The sequence below is a fragment of the Balaenoptera acutorostrata genome, chromosome 9 (genome assembly GCF_949987535.1).
Source record: "Balaenoptera acutorostrata chromosome 9, mBalAcu1.1, whole genome shotgun sequence".
NCBI lineage: Eukaryota > Metazoa > Chordata > Mammalia > Artiodactyla > Balaenopteridae > Balaenoptera > Balaenoptera acutorostrata.
Window position 1 is genome coordinate 3,955,098 of NC_080072.1, and position 19,286 is coordinate 3,974,383.

Here is a 19,286-nt window from a genome sequence, read left to right on the forward strand (position 1 = left end):
GCTGGTCCCCAGCACACAGCGGGAGCCTTTGGAAGGAATCTCCAACCCCCTTGATCTGTGGTATGTGCAGCCAGAAACCCTAGCCAGAACTGAGCTGGGAGCATCTGTTTAAATGCCTCAAAACAGAAATACCTCTGGTCTCTGCTGACCTGCCAGAAAGGCAGGGCTGGAGGCCTGGGAGCTGAGGACACCGCTCTCATCCATCCTCCTCCTCACCCGCCTCCCTCTCTCCTCTTTCACTTAACAGACGTTTATCAGGCCAGGTACATGCCAGGGCCATGCTGGGCCCTGGGGATACGGTACTGACCAAGATCTCCACAGCCCCGCCATGGAGCTTATAGACGCTGGACAGAGGGAAATACAGAACCAGTGGCAGAAACCATCATTTGATGACGATTATGGTAAGTTCTGTAAAGGAGGCAAGGGTCCCTTCTGAGCTTCATTTCCTCGGCTGTGAATGGGGACGGCACCCTCAGGGCTGCCATGGCCAGAGCCACAGGCCACAGGCTCACACCCACATGAGCACACGCACACACGAGCACGCACACTCATGCACACACACACACACACACACACATGCACATTCACGGGTACGCACATGGCACGTGCATGCACACAGCGCCTGACCCAGAGCTGGCACTCCGCTCCACGGTGACTACCATCAGTAATAAACGGTGCAGAATGCTCTGGAACGCTCGGCCCAAGTTGGACTTCTCACCATCTTCTGATTCCTAAAACGGCTGTTCCCTGTGCCCTGGGCTGGGGTTTGCTTCTCAGGTAACCCTTCAAAGAGGAGGCTGACACCCCCATATGGAACGAGACCCAGCCCCCAATTTGTAAACATGATCTCCCACTTTTAAAAATGGCATTGCTTATGACCGAAAGGAAGCTACCGATCGAAGAGAGAACTGAGCCACTGTCTGCTGGCAGGGAGGGGGTGGGGGAAGAGCTTCTGAGGGACTGGAGAGCTTTTGGGGTCATTCCCTAGGGAACGGCTGCCTCGGAAGATATATCCTGTGACATCAGGGAGACAGCGTGACTCCCGTTCATCCAGGAGACACGCCCCTGGAAGGCCCAAAATAGCCCGACTTCTCTGCACCCTACTTGGTGCTGCGCTGTGGCACTGCGGGTCGGCCCCACGGCCTCCCGGGCCTCAGCTTCCTGCTCTGGAAAATGTGGTGATGACAGCGATCTTGATGAACCCACGGTGCTCTTGCTGTGCTTCAACAGGAACAAATCTGGGAACCCGGTTTGGGGCTGGATATCCCTCCCGATGTACCACCCACTGGCTCTACAATAAGCCACGAGTGGGTACCAGGCAGGTGGGTGGGGCTTTCTCCTCTTTTTTTTTGCATTTTATTTTATTTATTTTTTATACAGCAGATTCTTATTAGTTATCTATTTTATACATATTAGTGTATATATGTCTATTTTTTATTTTGAAAAATTCCAAACCTCCAGAGAAGTTTCCAGAACAGCATAAGAAACCCCCATACTCCCTTCCCCCGCATCACCAACATTTGCCATGTTTGCATCCTTACTCTCTCCTACATACGTGTTTTTCTGAACCATTTGAAAGTTGTGGATATGACAGTTTTATTTTTAAATACTTCACAAGCAAGGACATTTTCTACAGAACCACGAGACAAGGAGAAACCCAGGAAATTTAACCACCTCAGACTGTTAACCAGCAGACAGTCTGCATTTACATTTCTCCAAGGGTTCCGGTAATGTCTTTTATAGAGGTTTACTTTCTCTTGACATTTTTTTTTAAGATTTAAAAAAATTTTTTTATTTCTAAAAAACTTTTATTTTCTATTGGAGTATAGTTGACTTGTAATGTGTTAGCTTCAGGTGTACAGCAAAGTGATTTATTTATACATATACATATATCCATTCTTTTTCAGATTCTTTTCCCATGTAGCTTATTACAGAGTATTGAGTAGAGTTCCCTGTGCTATACAGTAGGTCCTTGACGATCATCTATTTGATCAATATATATAGTAGTGTGTACCTGTTAATCCCAAACTCCTAATTTATACCCCCCCTTTCCCCTTTGGTAACCATCAGTTTGTTTTCTAAATCTGTGAGTCTTTTGTAAATAAGTTCATTTGTATCTTTTTTTTTTTTGGCTGTGCAGTGCAGCTTGCAGGATTTTAGTTCCCTGATCAGGGATTGAACCCGGGCCCTGGAAGTGAATGTGCTGAGCCCTAACCCCTGGACCGCCAGGGAATTCCCTCATTTGTAACATTTTTTAGATTCTACATATAAGTGATATCATATGATATTTGTCTTTCTCTTTCTGACTTACTTCGCTTAGTATGATAATCTCTAGGTCCATCCATGTTGCTGCAAATGGCATTATTTCATGTTTCATGGCTGAGTAATATTCCATTGTGTATATATAATATATACCATATCTTCTTTATCCATTCATCTGTTGATGGACACTTAGGTTGATTCCATGTCTTGGCTATTGTAAATAGTGTTGTTATGAACATTGGGGTGCATGTATCTTTTTGAAGTATGGTTTTCTCCAGATATATGATTGGGCACGTGTTTTTAATAAGGGACTTTCAGAGTGTAGGGGGGTTTCTTTTTCAAAAGACTTTATCACAAATCCAATGTTGCACTGGACTGTGCGTGTGTACGTGTGTGTGTGTTTTGGGACGGAAGGAATGTCGTTACTATAGAGTGTGTTCCTGTCCCCCCTCTGCTGCCCACAGGCTGGATGTCTTTGGGCCCATCCTTTCCCCTCCCTGGTTCTTATTTTGTTCATTTAGGAATGAGGGGCTTCTAGGAAATCGTCTTTGCAGGTCCTGTCCAGCCCCAGAATTCTGAGCCCATCCATTTCAAATGAGCTGGAACAGCGCGTTCAATGTCCATAGAAGCTTAGCCTCAGGGAACATCTACTTGTCCTTCCTGACGGTCTCTGCCCGGGCCAGGTGGGAGGAGACCGCCCCTGAGCCCTGCTCCCTGGGTGACCTAATCCAGTTCCTTTCCTGGAAGCTGCTCGCCATCCCCATACGCATCAGCGGGTCTTTACTGCCAGCCTGGCTTTGAGCCTCAGTCTCTCATCTGTCAAATGGGTCAACAGCTGGCTCTCAGTGCTGCTGCAGGAATTCTGTGTGATAACGGCCTTGACTGCAGAGCAGAGACGAGGTCTTACACGTGAGCTGAGGCAAAGGAACCGGATCTGATCGTGGGTGAAAGTCGCTGCCCCTCCTCCCCCAGTGCTGGTGGGTTTCTCTCTTTATCAACTTCACTCCAAGAGGAATTCCAGCATTCCGAGGGTCACGATGAAAATGACAGCGGGCATCTCAGAGTCCAGCAGTGCTCCCTGAAATGTAATTACGGTACAGGGGGCTATCCTGTTCCAGACTTCTGGAGAAGTTCTCATTTATGCTCCCTGGCTGGCCCAAAGCATCCTGCAACTGAAATGCCAACCACACCCGCGCGGGGCCTCCTTGCCTGCATCTCTGGATGCCTCAGGTACACCCCCCAGCTGCGGGCGGGGAGCCCTGCCTCTGGGGAACCATAGGGCAGGCAGAGGCTCTGGCCCATGAGGTCTGACCCATCAGAAGTGCTCACAAAGGTTGGCAGATCAACAAAAAATCAATACGGTAATGAAAGCCAGGGAAGGGTGGAAGGAAGGATGGATGGAATGAACAAGGAAAGGATAGACAAACCGTCGAACCCAGTGAATTCGCGGCCACATCAACACCTCCTGGTTCCTTTAAATGATCCGCGCAATATTTCTTGACCACCCACTACGTGTCAGGATCTGCACGAGGCGCTGAGGGCTCGGCTGTCAACTGCACAGACGCATCCCCCACCTCCGCGGAGATGTGTCCAGGAGGAGACAGATGACAGAGCAATAATGGCACCAAGAAATAACAGCCAGGTGTGACTGAACCAGGGCTGCTCTGAAGCAGGGTGGGAGGAGGAACCTCTCTTGCTGTATTACAGAGAATCAACCCAGGGGCTCAGACGACCACTCTAGGAAAATACCCAGGCAGGTGATGGGGCTGAGAAATCGGAAGGCAGGGTCCTGGCCCCGGCTGAGCCTCTGAATTTGGGCGGGCCTCTCAACTTTCTGAGAGAGTCTGTTTTGGTTTTCCCTTCTTTCCTTCTTCTTCTTCTTCTTCTTTTTTTAAATATAGTGCAATAATTAAGAGTTTTATGACTTGAATTCAGACAGAACTGGATTCAAACCCAAATTCTGCTTTTATTAGCTTTGTGCCTCTGGGCAGAGTACAGTTTCTGAGCCTCACTTTCCGTATCTTTAAAATGGGTGCTGGGACTTCCCTGGAGGTCCACTGGTTAAGACTCCACACTTCCACTGCAGGGGGAGTGGGTATGATCCCTGGTCAGGGAACTAAGATCCCACATGCCCCAAGGCACGGCCAAATAAATAAATAAAAATAAAAGAAAATAAAATGGGTGCTGTGTATTCACAAGCGCCAAGACATGGAAGCAACCTAAGTGTCAATTGACAGGTAAATGGGTAAAGAAGATGTGGTACATATACACAATGGAATATTACTCAGCCATAAAAAGAATGAAATAATGCCATTTGCAGCAACATGGATGGACCTAGAGATGATCATACTAAGTGAAGTAAGTCAGAAAGAGAAAGACAAATATCATATGATATCACTTATATGCAGAATCTAAAAAAATGATACAAATGAACTTGTTAACAAAACAGAAACAGACTTACAGGCATAGAAAAGAAACTTATGGTTAGTTTGGGGAGGAGGTGGGAGGTAGGGATAAATTAGGAGTTTGGGATTAACATATACACACTACTATATATAAAATAGATAAATCAATAAGGACCTACTGCATAGCACAGGGAACTCTATTCAATACTCTGTAATAACCTATATGGAAAAAGAATCTGAAAAAGAATGGATATATGTATAACTGAATCACTTTGCTGTATACCTGAAACTAACACAACATTGTAAATCAACTACACTTCAATAAAAATATAATCCGTGCTGTGAAAATTAAATGTAAAAACATAAAGTGCCTAGCACACTTCTTGGCACGTACTAAGGGCTTAACAAGTGTCAGCCATCCCCATCCCCATGCCCATGCCCATGCCCATGCCCATCCCCATCCTCACCCCCATCATCATCATCATGACCAGCACAGCGTCTGGTATATAACAGGCATACAGCAAACTGAGCCCACTCTGTGTATCAAGTTTGAAGAATAGTCAGTTGGTGGAGGCTGGGTTGGCAATCACAGGTCTGGGGTCCCAGTACTTTCCAATTTCAATATTTTAATTTTATCTGAAGGACATCACTACCAGCACAGTTAATGTTTTCTCATCAAGCTACTTTTTGTTTTCTTTCTCTGGGTCACATTTACGCCGTTGCTGCATTCTTACATCGCTACACTGATGGGTCCAAATCTCTTCCGTTGGAACATATTTCTGTTTTGATGATGGAGGCAGTGGGAAAACAGAATTCATGGGCAGGAATCAATCCCAGGAAAAACTTGCCAGTTCCTATCATCACAAATGACAAAAGTCAGGCACAACCACACCCAGGCCCCGCCCGATTGGGGTGCGGGAGGAGCTGGCCAACTGTGGGGGGGGGGGTCTCAGGCCCTTGGGGGGGTCGGTGGGGTGGGTGTCTGAATCAACAGCAAGAGAGGCTGCCAGTCCCAGCTGCTATGCCACCTGGGTGATGGCTGGTGGTGGCCGTGACTTAAACACCATGTCAGACTCGCCCGATGATGTCTGGAGGAAGCTGTACCTCCCTCAGTGTAGACAGGACAGGGTAGTTCCCGAATTCCAGGAGAACGCCGCTTCTGCCTGCCCTGATCTAGTGGCCTCACGCTGATGGAACGCACACGGGAAGAGAGACCACAGGCCCGGTAACTCCCCTTCCGAGAGTGGGCAGGTGTGAGATGTCCCTCCACAGATGTCCTCCCCTGGTTGATGTGGATGGGGAAACTGGAAACAAGATAAATATACAGCAACAGGGGACAGACTGCACACCCCAGGGTACACCACTCAGATCTGCTGGCACCGAGAGAGGCCGCCTGCAGGATATTTAATGCCACGGGAAATGTTTACAGTAAGTGTGGCAACAGGAGGATACAATTCAAATACTTAAAAACATATATATGAACACACTTTCAAAAGTCTGAGGAAGAGATTCACCCAAATAGAAACAGCGACTCATAATGCAGTCATGATATTCCAGGTTTCAGAATTGTCCTTTGTGCTTTCCTGTATTTTCCAAATTTTCAACCAGGGACAAGGACGACTTTTGCACTGAAAGTGTTCAAAATCAACTTTACTGGGCATAATTTACAATAAAATGCCTCCTAATATCAAGGGCACCGTTCAAGGAGTTTGGACAAATGTCATTGCCTGTTATTCACAGCAATTAAGAAAAAGAACATTCCTATCATCCCAGAAAGCATCCTCTGGGCCTTTCCAGTAGACCCCCACCCCCTCTCCCACCTTGGGCAACCACCGGCCAGGTTTTGTCACCGTAGGTTAGACTGGTCTTTTCTTTAATGTTACCATTACATTTTTTTTGGAATTTTTAAAATATTTTTATTTCAATTCTTCAGTACCATTACATTTTAAAATAAATAATAGGGACTTCCCTGGTGGCGCAATGGTTAAGAATCAGCCTGCCAATTCAGGGGACACGGGTTCAATCCCTGGTCGGGGAAGATCTAAGCCCGTGCACCACAACTACTGAGCCCATGTGCCACAACTCCTGAAGCCCGCGCACCTAGAGCCCGTGCTCCGCAACAAGAGAAGCCACCACGATGATCAGCCCACACACCGCAACGAAGAGCAGCCCCCGCTCGCCGCAACTAGAGAAAGCCCGCATGCAGCAACGAAGACCCAACACAGTCACCCCAAATAATTAATTAATTAATTTAAAAATAAAAATAAAATAAAATAAATAATAAATGTAGCAAATATAGCCCGTCTGTTATACACCTACATTTGCCAGGCAGTCTCTGTGTAAATATGGATCCCGTGTTTGATAGAGATATCTTTTATCTCTAATGTGAGTTAATTCTCACATGAACTCTTTTGGAGTTTAAAAACTTTCCTTTTTCTGTTTCACAAATAAGGAAACTGAGGCTCAGAGAAGACTTCCCTTTTCTAGGCTAGCAGGATGCCCTGTTTTTAGAATAATGATGTTAGTAGGGGGAAAAAAAGGCTTTGGTGAAGCAGAACGCTTTGGGGGAAAGGATGCATGTTCTAGTAGATTCTAGCAAAAATATGAGGCTGAGACTCAGGTGCCCCCCCTCCCACCCTGAGTTCCAGTCTCGGCGAGGCCAAGAACTCTCTGTGTGGCTTGTCGTCCCCCCGCCCACCAACCCCATCCAAGTCTTCACCATCCTTTCTGTCCCCAAAGTTCTTATTTTTTTCTGATGAAGATTTTTACCAACACCCAGAAGTTTCTGTAATTACAAAGTACTTCTCAACTAAGGGGCGGGGGCGGGGGATTTGGGATGGGCACAGAGAAGTGCTTGTGTATTTAAGAAGGCACTTTTGACATTGTCACGTAAATTTCTAACTGTAAAGTGAAAAGAAAAGGGATTACTTCCACAATGCAAAGCCTGGAAGTCAAGCTAAAGAGATTTTCTTAGCTGTTGGGATGTGGGTTTAGAAACAATGGAAACTGACCACGATCAGAACACCACCAACAAGCTCAGATGCAGGAGGGAGACCCCAGGAGAAGGGTTTAGGGCAGTTAAAAAAGATCCCAGCTAACATCAGATCCAGAACAAAGCCGCCACGCCAAGCCCTTCTGGCCATCTGGGCCTGAGACCCCTGGGGCCCTGCGTGGGTTGAGAGAGTGTGGGGATGATTGGACCTTGCTTGCATTGCCCGCTCCCCTCACCAGGGTGAGTCAGATGGCTCAGCCACCTGGACCAAATCAAATGCAGCCCGAACGTTGGAAATCAGTTCTACTCAGCACACTGGGGGTTGCAGGGGTCGGGGTCTGCCCTGAGCAGCTCGGGAGCTGGCTGGTCCTCACCTCCTGGGCCATCACCGCTCTCACCTGGAGAGCCCCACCGTTGGCGGCAGCGCCCCCTGCTGGCCAGCGCCGCCTCTCCTCGGCCCTTTTTGGCTTCCTGCCACCACATGGACCCAGGGTACCAGCAAACCAGCCCAGACTCTGGGCCCCACCGCCTGGGTGCAAACCCTGGCTGGCGGTCTGGCCGAGTCTGTAAGCCTCAGTTTCCTCACGTGTAGCACAGATTAACCACCGAAACTCGCAGACCATTGCTCTGACCATGAAATGTCATGTACACAGCAGCTCCTAAGGCGATGGCTGTCCGTCTCCATGAACTATATCCCAGGCACTATCTGTCCACTCTCCCGTATGACCCAGGACAAGGCTGAAAGCAGGCAGGAGGAGGCAAGAGGCCCAGCAGGTTCATGACCTGCCCAGGGAGCAGCGGGGTGTGATCTGTGCTGCAGAGGGTCTGACCCGGGGACCCCCGGCCCTGCTAGGAGGCCACACTGTCTCCCTGAAATGCAGCTTGGCCTAGATTTACAAGCCCGATGGCCTGGGTTCAAATTCCAGGTTCACCACTTACAGGCTGTGCAGCCCTGGGTCACTGTGACTCTTTTCTGGGGCCCCCTCCCTGTTCAGTGGGGGAGGGCAGAATACCGTGGGGGGAGAGCACCCATCACACGCTTAGAACAGGGCCTGGGCGTAGGAAGCTGCCACTTTCCCAGCTTCCTGAGCTCCTGGATCACGGTGGCCTCTCTTTTCCCACCATGGCTTTAGGAGGGGCAGCGGAGGGGTGCGGGTGGAACCAGAGGCCGCCCCGTCCTCCCCCAGCCCAATTTGGGGCACGGCCCCCAGTGCAGCCTCTGTCATCCTCCTCAATGCCCTGCATTTATCCAGGATCTTTAAAACGAAAGCTGCAGGGGAGGGTAATTAAGTTTAATAGGAGCCGCTGTCGATTTAAAGCCACAGGGGGGAAGTAATTAGATTTAACAGAAGCCGCGGCTTTCTGAACCAAGACACTCAGCGTGGGGGTCCCCGGCCTATAAAGCTTTCGAGATGATGTCTTTTTGTAAAGACTTTCCTGGTGACATTTTCTGCACGCTCCGTCATTAACGCCAGTCACCGACTGGGGTATGAACATGGCCTTTGCTCATTGAAATTCATTAGGCCTGGCATTGCTTTCTCCCTTGTCTCCCCTGTTTGCCCTCCCGTCGCCCCTGAGCTCAGCCAGTGTGGCTTTTCCCCAAAAACCAGCCTCCTGGGGCCCCTCACCCAGAGTTGGGGGCGGAGGGGTTGGAGGAACAATGAGAAAGAATCAGTGTTGAGCCAAAAGCCCCCTAGGAGGACCCCTCTTTTTCCCGCCGGGCATGCTCTGGACGCGGTGTCCTTTTTCCGAGCCTCATCGGAACAGCCATCCAGTTCGCGGGAGTCACTGCACTGAGTGGCCCCAATTTCCCCAGCTGGTGCCTGTCCCCACCCCCGCAAACAGCGCACCCTGGCACTGCAGAAGCGCTCAGGGACCCAAGGACCGGACCTACGGCAAAGGGCCCTCCGAAACAAAGGAGCCTCCCTGCGCCGTGCACCCTGGAAAGTCAGTTTCCCAATCCGCAGCTTGCGAGCCCACCCTGCCCCTCGAAAGGCGCCTTCACCACGACGGCCCTTCCAGGCTCCATCTCCGGGGACTGCCGGGCCGGGCGGAGGCGGGACGGCGACGGGGCGCAGAGCCAAGCCGGGCCGAAACCGGGGCTGAAGCGCCATCTAGCGCTCGCCCGCGCGACCCCATTGTTCCTCCGAGAGTGGAGGTCGCGCCCGGTCCCCAGTTGGGGGACAATTTACTGGGGTAAAAGCGGGGTGGGGGTGGGGGGTTGTCGGTGCGGGCAGGGATCGCGAGAACAGAAAGCCGGAGAACGTGAGAGGGTCTGAGCTGCAGGGAAAATTCTAGTGGACGGCTTTAGCTCTGGAGCTTTGAGGGTTGGGACCGTGACGGGAGGGAGTGGATGTGGACTTTTCGGGGAGAGGACCCCAAAGCCGAGGCGAGGCTTTTCCGACCGGGATTAAAGGACGGAAAGCTCAGCGCCATTCCCCGCGCCCCCCGATCTTTGATCCCGGGATTCCTGGTCCGAGCCCCTGCTAGCGCCCCGCGACCGGCGCATTCCCCGGGGAGCCCGTGGCCTGGGGGCTGGGCTCCGTTGTCTCCTTGATTTCTTTGCAAAACCAACGTCGCCCAGCCGAGAGCGACCTGGCCGCAGGCCTCGCCCCCGCGCCGCGGGGAGGAGCTCCCCCCAAGTCTCCGGCGAAGCGGGGCCTCCTCCTCCCCCAGATCTGGGCGGCCTGGGCGGGGTCACCCGGGCGGGGCCCAGCGAGAGGCTGAGTCGGGGGCGGGGTGTGAGTGGGTGTGTGTGGGGGGCGGAGGGCTGATGCAATCCCGATAAGAAATGCTCGGTGTCGCGGGTGAGACGCGCTATATAAGGTCGCCGGCCTCGAGCCGCCGCGCCGTCGGAGCTGGGGAGCCGAACGCCCAGGTTCCCGGAGCACACGGCTGCCTCCTGTCTCGAGGGCCGCGGCCACCCCGCCTCCGCACGCTCAGCTCCGCAGGCCCTCCCGGCTGCCGCCCAGCCTCCCGCACCCTCACCGCCCGATCTGCGCCCAGAGCCCCGAGCCCGAGGGAGGTGCCATGCGGAGCGCTCCGAGCCGGTGCGCCGTGGCCCGCGCCCTGGTCCTGGCCGGCCTCTGGCTGGCTGCAGCCGGGCGCCCCCTAGCCTTCTCGGATGCCGGGCCGCACGTGCACTACGGCTGGGGCGAGTCCGTCCGCCTGCGGCACCTGTACACCGCGGGCCCCCAGGGCCTCTCCAGCTGCTTCCTGCGCATCCACTCAGACGGCGCCGTGGACTGCGCGCCGGTTCAGAGCGCGCACAGTGAGTGCCCGCCGGGTCCCCCACCCGTCACATCTCCCCTTCTTCCCTTTACCTCCTTTGGCTCCCGCGAGCTCCCCACTCCCGGCAACCCCAGGTCTTGGCACTTCGGCGCTCCACTCCCTCCCCGGACCCCCCGACAGCAGGAGGAGCTGGCGGAGGGGGGAATGGGTGCATGGACCTACTGCACCCACGCGTTACCCTCCCCTTCCCCCCTTCGGCTCCTGCGGACCCCACCACCACTCCCGGGAACCCCAGGTCTTGGCACCTCGGCATTCTACTCCCTTCCCGGGCCCCCAGACATCGAGAGGAACTGGGGGATGGGGGGACACGGGCCCGCGCACCCACCAACCATTTCCACGTGTTGTGGGCCCCGCGGGCTCCGGCTGCAGTTTTGTGCTGTCTTCCCGCCCAGGTTTGATGGAGATCAGGGCAGTCGCTCTGAGTACCGTGGCCATCAAGGGCGAGCGCAGCGTCCTGTACCTCTGCATGGGCGCCGACGGCAAAATGCAAGGGCTGGTAGGTGTCTCCACCCGGCAGGACGCACTGGGGCGCGGGCCTGCGGGTGAGGGGGGCGCGCTGGATCGGAGACAGGGTTTCCTTGCTTCCTCCGCCGGGGTCCCCATGGAGCTCGGAGGGGAAGGCTGCAAGGGCTGGACTAAGCTAATGTCCGACTTTCTAATATGGAAGTTTATGGCTGGAGAATGCTTGAGACCCGCCTTTGCATTTCCACTTGAACCACAAGCGGGTCCAGTCGGACGAAGGAAACCCATTTCTCGGCTCTTTGACGTTAAACGGGGAAAACCCCCCTCGGGCCTTTTCCGCTTCTGCCTGTGTGGTGCTCGGCCCCCCTCCGCCTCTCCCTGCGGTATTTTAAAAGAAGGGGGTGGGGAGTAAAGAAAGAAGGGTATATCCACAACTTGGGTTTTTTTTTTTTTTAAGTCAACCTTCAAATAAGTCAGAAGAAAAACCGCATTTGGGATTGAAGAGTTTTTTTACAATGAAAAACTGATTTTTGCAGCCGCGTTAGGGTAATATTGCAGTGGCCGTGCTCGTCCTCCTGTCGGGCTCACCTGAACTGCAAAGGCTTTTTTGGGTGGCGGGGGGCAGGCTGGGAAGGCCCAGGTAGCCATAGAGGTCTCAGGCCAGGAAGTGAGCAGATGCCGGGTCTCTGGTCGCCGGAACAAAGGCGGGGAGAGTTCAAAGGGAGCCCGCGCCCCCGGGCGCGCAGAGGAGGCTGTGTGAGGTCCGGACCTGGCGCGGGGCCTCAATGCAGCCCTGCTGGGCCGGAGGCTGGGATGGAGGGGCGGGGGCCAGGGGGTAGGGAGGGGACCGCTCCTCAAGGGATGCCCCACCACCATCCGGAAAAGATGGATGCAGATGCCCGCCTTTCCGCAGCGCAAATCTTTTTTGTGTCCCCAAATTTTGTGGTTCTGGTGGCCGTTTATTGTTTATCCATAGATAAATGAACCTGCCTGTTGCAGGCTTTATGGCAGTCCTGCGTGAAAGGACAAGAATGGAGGCAAAGAAAGCTGATACCCAAAGCCACTCCAAAACCGCAGTTGCCACTTTTGTGACGTTTACTTATGGGGGTGGGGTGAGGGCGCCAGTGGAGGGAGCGCCGGCAGGGGCGGATGGGTCTAACCCACCATTCTAGTCCAAACTGGGGGGTGAGGGTCTCCTCACCTAAAATCCTGTTCTACCTCTAGATCCCGTGGTCACGATTTAGCAAAACTTGAGGATTTTTTTTTTTTAAAAACAAATTCCACATTCTTCTAGAAACTCGAAATCATTTCATTTCCTCTATGGCAAATGAGATGCTAATTTCTCCCAAAGAACCAGCAGGGTGAAGTAGCCGCTCCATTTGGTTTTAATTCCCTTGTTTACCAATTTGCATTTCCCCGGCGGTCTGGTGGCCTCATCCCCGCAAGGGTTGCTTCATTAGATGCAGGCCTTATCAGGGCCTTATCTAAGCACAGCGCTCACCCACCTGCAGTTCAGCGACCTTTGTAGGCTTGGGCAGAAATGAGACTGGGTGCCTCCCAGCGTAGTTTATGGCCCAGCCCTCCTGGCTCCCCGCCTTTGGCTGTCCTCTGTGTCCCCAAGACGTAATGACCCTCTCCAGTTTGGGACACGACTTGCTCGTTCTCTGTGTTCTGGAACCAGGGACTGCTTTCCGTCCTTCTGGCCACCGTCCTTCTGGCCACCCACGGGGTGGCGGCTTCTTCCTGGCCTGGGGGGAGGGGGCTGCCTTTATCTCCCCGATCCTGGCAGGCTGCCTGGAGGGCCCCAGCTACTGAATAAAGGAGCCAGAGGGGTTGAGGTTTCTCTTACCAGGGCACCAGACAAAAAGGCTCAGAACCACAGTCATTTGGGCCTAAATGGGGAATAGGTTCTTTCATCTGGGGCCCGGATTGGATTACTCCTGATTCTTAATTAAAAGACTGATCCAAAAAGGATAACCTAGCTTAGCAATGTCTCCCAAAGTGCCAGTGGAATACAAGGGACTTTTTCATGGCAATAATTATATAGTCAATGTAATGTGTGCCTATCGTGGCTGTGATTTTATGGATATTGCTCGGAAGAAGACTAAGTTTAAAAAGTGACACGATTTAGTGAAAAATAGAAAGGATTTATGTAAGGTATATATAGATATTGAGAATATACATAAAACACATGAAGTATGTGTGTATAGTTGAAGGTTACAAAGTATAAAGGTATATAAGGTACATATATATGTATAATATAGGTTTAGTATATAGGTTTAATGTTATATTTAACGTGCATTTAATATGATATAATTTATTAAATATTTACCTATTAATACAATGTGATATATGTTTAATGAGTATAATAATATAACAAAAAGCTTTCTACTTCATATATGTGTATATAACATTATACTAAATATATATAAGTACCTATATATATATAAAGTATATGTTTAGTATATATATTTAATGTTATATTTAACACGCATTTAATGTTATATAATTATATTTATATACTAATACAAAGTAATATGGTTAATGAGTATATTAATATAACACATGCTATATACTTTATATAAGTATATATACAACATTATACTAAATACATATAAGCATAAATATATAAATATGTGCTTTATACACCTTCATAGTTTATACCTTTATATAACCTTTAACTCTGTACACACACACACACACACACACACACACACACACGGCTAATGGTGTGGACCCAAGGGGCGGTAGGTAGCACGCATGCTCACCTGGCTCTGGTCTCTCTACTACGTCTGCCGGTGTCACACCCTGGTGGGCACCCACTTACGCTCACAAGCTGCCTCTTTGCTCTGCAGAGCCAGTACTCGGCCGAGGATTGTGCTTTTGAGGAGGAAATCCGTCCGGACGGCTACAACGTGTACTGGTCCAAGAAACACCATCTCCCGGTCTCCCTGAGCAGCGCCAGGCAGAGGCAGCTGTTCAAAAGCAGGGGCTTTCTGCCGCTGTCTCACTTCCTCCCCATGCTGTCCACCATCCCAACAGAGCCCGATGAAATCCAGGACCACTTGAAGCCCGATTTGTTTGCTTTGCCCCTGAAAACAGATAGCATGGACCCGTTTGGGCTCGCCACCAATCTGGGAGTGGTGAAGAGTCCCAGCTTCTATAAGTAACTAGAGGCTCTGTCCTCCCCCCACCCCCCGCCCCTGGAGACCAGGACCCCAGGCCTGTGGTGCTTGCGGACTGGGTTTTCTACAAGTATGATCCTGAGTCCAGGTTCTATTTAGCTTTAGGAAGAAACATTTAGAACTTGTACATAGACAAAGTTTTGCATTGGCTGTGCCAGTTTCTAGTGGATAGACTTGTATGATCATAAAATTGTAAGCCTTCCATCCTACCCGTCCAGCTGCTACCTACCCCAGCCCCCCAACCCTGCTGGACAAGTCGCTGTGCTGCCCTGGTTCTGCTTGAATACCTCCACTGGTGGGGAGCTCACTACCTTTGGCAAAGATCTTATGCCAAGCTGACATTCTCTGCAGTTCTCTCCCATCCTTTCTAGCAGGGGCAGCCAGAGGAAAAGCAGTCATTTTTAATTCATGTACAGGTGATCACCTTGGTGAAACCTCAGGTAAATTTGACTCTACTGCATGTGAAAATTGTTCCAGATCTCAACTCCAAGGAGGCCCACTGGCCCTCCCCAAGCCCCTCCGGCAGAGAAGTAACTTGGGTGCAGGCACTGCCCACCAGGCTTCAGAAACAGGGAGAGCGCAGAGGCCCCCTCCAGCCTGGGTGTAAATCTTGAGAACTCCCTGCTATGGCTGGTTCTGGGATGGGTAATCTCCACGGGACCCCTTCGCAACCTGCCCAGGGCAGATAAGGCAGTCTACCCTCCTCCTTCCCTACCCCCTAAAGTGCCAGTCCCAGCAGCCCGTCCCTGTCACAGCCGCTGGGGTTTCCAGGGAATGGGATCTCTGGTTGTGTGGATTTCACTTGAGGCCCCCTAGAGATGGAACCCCACTGCCCACCCCCACCCCACTCCTCGCTCTCACCTCACTTTGGGGGCTGACTCCCTCCTTACACGCTGGGATGTTGTCCTGAAAAGGGCAAAATGCTGTCTTCCGGCAGCTGCTTCCCTTTATCCAGCCCGTGGCCCCTGGTGTGTGGTCATTCTGTGAATCGGGACTCAGCAGCCTCCCGCCTTAGGTAAACCCAAACATTTCATCCCAAAGCCAGAAAAAGGAAGATCTGTAAGCCCCCCATCTCTCCAGTAACTTGTAAAAGCCGCATGGAGATCAGGTTCTTTCCCCAGCACTTGGTTTCCACTGTGATATTTATGAGTAATTTATTGTGTTTGATATGTACATCTCTTTATTTTCTTACTTTATTTATACCCCCAAATGGTATTTATGTATGTACACGAGGGTTTTTTTCTACATTAAAGCAGACTTTGTATCAAAAATTGTTTGGAGTATTTGTGGAACTGGGATATTTGGGAGGAAGCCGGGGGAGGGGAGGAAGCACTTGCTGTGTGTTTGCTGTGTCTAGGACTCTGATATTTGGGGGCACGTGTTCCGGAATGTTCTAGGATGAGGAGCGGCATCCCCATCCTCTACTCAACAACACATCAGTAACCTCCCCTACCCCCCATCGTGACAACCAGAAATGTCCAAAAGTTGCTGCATGTCCTTGGGGGACAAAATCACCCCCTGATTGGGAACCACTGGCCTACACATACAGGGTTTCTTTTGTCCAGTAACAAAGCAGGTGGTGATGTCTATTCGCGGCCCAGCAATAACCCAGGCTGTTTTCTGTGACCCTCATGGTATCTCTGTCATGTGGCTTTGTGGTCTCAGCGTGGCTGTGTGCCTTCAGCTGAAACTTTTGTCTGTTCTTCAGCCGGGGACAAGGACTCATTGCTGCCTTGGCCTCTCATCTGCAAAGCCAAAGCTTTCTTAGAAATTTCCAGCAGATTCCACTTACATCCCAGGGCCACCCCCAGCTACAGGGCAGGCTGGGAAAGCAGGTGTTAGGTGGGGCACACTGCCATTCTGATCAAACGGGGCGGGGGTGTGTCTGTTAGCAAGGAAGAAGGGGGATGGGGGACGGTCTCCATGGGGCGACTAATTCAGGACCTATCTCCTAAATGCAAGTATAGATACATGGATTCAGCTGCTGAAATGTGCATTAAAAGTCAAGACTGACGGGCTGCCAGGGGTTAGGAGTGGTGTGAATGTAAAGGTGGTGCTGAGACAGCTTTTTATCTCCCTATCTCCCTGATGGTGGCATCAAATCTACACTCATGATAAAATGCCAGAACTACACTCACCTTTGACTGACCTCAATTCCCTGCTTTTGATGTAGCACCAAGGTTACTTAAGATGCAACCGCTGGGGGAGGCTGGGCAATGGGGACACAGGACCTCTTTGTAACGACTTTGCAGATTATGGTGAATCTATAATTATTTCAAAATAAAAAATAAAGTCCCCTCACCAACTGCCAAGCAAAAACAACCTGTTCTCTGACAACATAAAAACCACAAATGTTTGCTCCTCAAGCTGCCCAGGTCACAAATGCAGCATGGATAAGTTTGAAGGCTGGGCAACAGACTGCTGGGGGACAGACACTGGCTGTTCGTTCTTAGCTGAGCCTCAATTTCCTCATCTGTAAAATGGGCCGAGGGTGGGATGAGACTGGAGCTGCAGCACACTGCTTGGAGTGGGTAAGTGTCTGCTTCACTCGCTCAGCAGGGGATTACTGGATGCTTAGGTGGGGCCCTTAGGATGATTGAGATCACTGTTAAAGTCTATGAAAACCATTTCACCGGGCACCTCCCACCCCACCAGCAAGGGGGCCCCACCCTCTAAACCACCTTTCACACAGTTGACACGCCCAAGTCACTCAGAATTGACCCCTGCCATTTGCACATCAAGAGGCCCCCTCACTGTTTAACGCCCCAGCCATCCTGGGCAGGCAGAACTGCATGACGCTTGCTGACACAGCATCCTCTAGCCCTGTTTTACAGATGAAGGAGTGCAGGACCAGAGAGGGCAAGGCACTCATCCAAAGTTGCACAGCCCAGAGGCAGCCTGGCGGAAGGACTATGGGGTCAGGCCAACCCGGCAAGGAATCCTCAGGCCGTTAACCTGCTGCGTGACCTTGAGTCAGTCCTGTAGCCTCTCTGAGTCTGCACCCTGGTGCGGACGGTGAGATGAACAATGTCTGCCTTGCAGAACTGTTGGGGAAATCCAATAGAATTTTGTCTGCAAGACCCTGTTACATGGTGGGCTGCCAGCGACAGCAGCCCTCACCAGGGCTAGAACTCTCCACCCTGAACCATTATTTCCACTGGTTCTCAGATTTGGCTGTGGATCAAAAATATCGTCTGCCATATCAGTAAACAAAGGATGTTGCCGCCATCAAGCCCTCAGACACTGCAGCCGCCACCCACCCCCCAGACTGTGCACCCTAAGGGGATTCAGGATGGAGAAAAGCGGGATGCTGGCCCTAGATAGCTAAGGTGCATATCAAAGGAATGATTTCAATCAGCCCAGACTCTTCCATCTCCCCGTACAGAGAAATGTTGCACTAAATTCATTAACTTGAGATGTCTGGTTTTTCTTTAAGTAACAGTAATATTTTGATGTCCAAGGCTTTGATGTGACTACCTGGCTTTTGTTTTTTTGGGGTTTTTTTGGGGGGGCGGTTTGTTTTATTTTGGGGGGGGGTGTGTTTGGAGCAGTCCCTCAAAGCTCTCTGAGAGGCTCAAGTCCTCAGAAAGGCCGCGGAATAAAACATAATTCTCAACTTTAAGGTAGCGCATTTTTTCAGTTGACAGGATGCACATTGGAGTCCCCTGGGGTATAACTAGACCCCAGCCCTGGAGATCCTCGTTGAATTGGAATGAGTGTGGCCTAGACATAGGGATTTTTTTTTTAATTGAAGTATAGTTGATTTACAATGTTGTGTTCATTTCTGCTGTACAGCAAAGTGGAATTTTTTAAATATTCTTTTCCATTATGGTTTATCATAGGATACTGAACATAGTTCCCTGTGCTATACAGCAGGACCTTGTTGTTTATCCATCCTGTATATAATAGCTTACATCTGCTAACCCCAAACTCCCACCCCACCCCTCCCCCAAGCCCCTCCCCCTTGGCAACCACCAGTCTGTTCTCATGGACAGAGGGATTTTTAAAAGCTCCCCTGTGGTTCTCCTCTGCAGCCCAGGTTGAGGACCACAGGGAAATAGGGAAAATGAAAAGCCTCCCTCCCTGGAACCTCCTCCCTACAGCACAGCTGGCAATGAGTAAATGCACAACCTTGTAAACTAATTCACACTAGAGTGTTGATGGTTGATATGCTTTCCCTCCAGGTCACATTTTCACTTGACCTGGTGGCCAAAGAGTCATGATGACTGTCTCTATGGATGATGTGGGCACTCGGGCAGGAGATAGGGAAGAATATTTTTTTGGGTCTGTCTCTTAGCATCCACCCACCTGCCCTACCTTCTAGGAAGGTAGCCTTGCCCTCTTGCTGTCTTTCCCTTCCTGCCTTAGATAGTGTTGTCAAATTTAGCAAATAAAATTCAGCATGCCCAGTTAAATTTGAATCTCAGATAAGCAACGCTTTGGTTTTTTTAGTATAAGTATGTCCCATGCAATATTTGAGACATATTAAAAAACTATTCATTGTTCATCTGAAATTCACATGTGACTGGTGTCCTGTATTTTATCTGGCAGCCCTTGCTTTAGCTCCACACCATTGACATGGGGGTCAAATAAGGAGGGAGGACCAGGGGCAGAAAATGGCTCATTTGGACGAGCCTGTCCAGTGGTCAGAGCCCAGAAGCAGAATTCGAAAGACCCCAGGGGCAGGGA

The 19,286-nt window shown here is 50.9% G+C and overlaps 1 protein-coding gene across 1 annotated transcript; it reads left to right on the plus strand.

The window, feature by feature from the left end:
* Positions 1–328: 328 nt before the first annotated feature.
* Positions 329–14,582, plus strand: FGF19 (fibroblast growth factor 19). The gene is made up of 6 exons (XM_057552466.1): positions 329–401; positions 9,682–9,855; positions 10,336–10,400; positions 10,666–10,930; positions 11,343–11,446; positions 14,268–14,582. The coding sequence occupies exons 1-6, from the start codon at positions 329–331 to the stop codon at positions 14,580–14,582; spliced, it is 996 nt and encodes a 331-aa protein (XP_057408449.1).
* Positions 14,583–19,286: the final 4,704 nt, after the last annotated feature.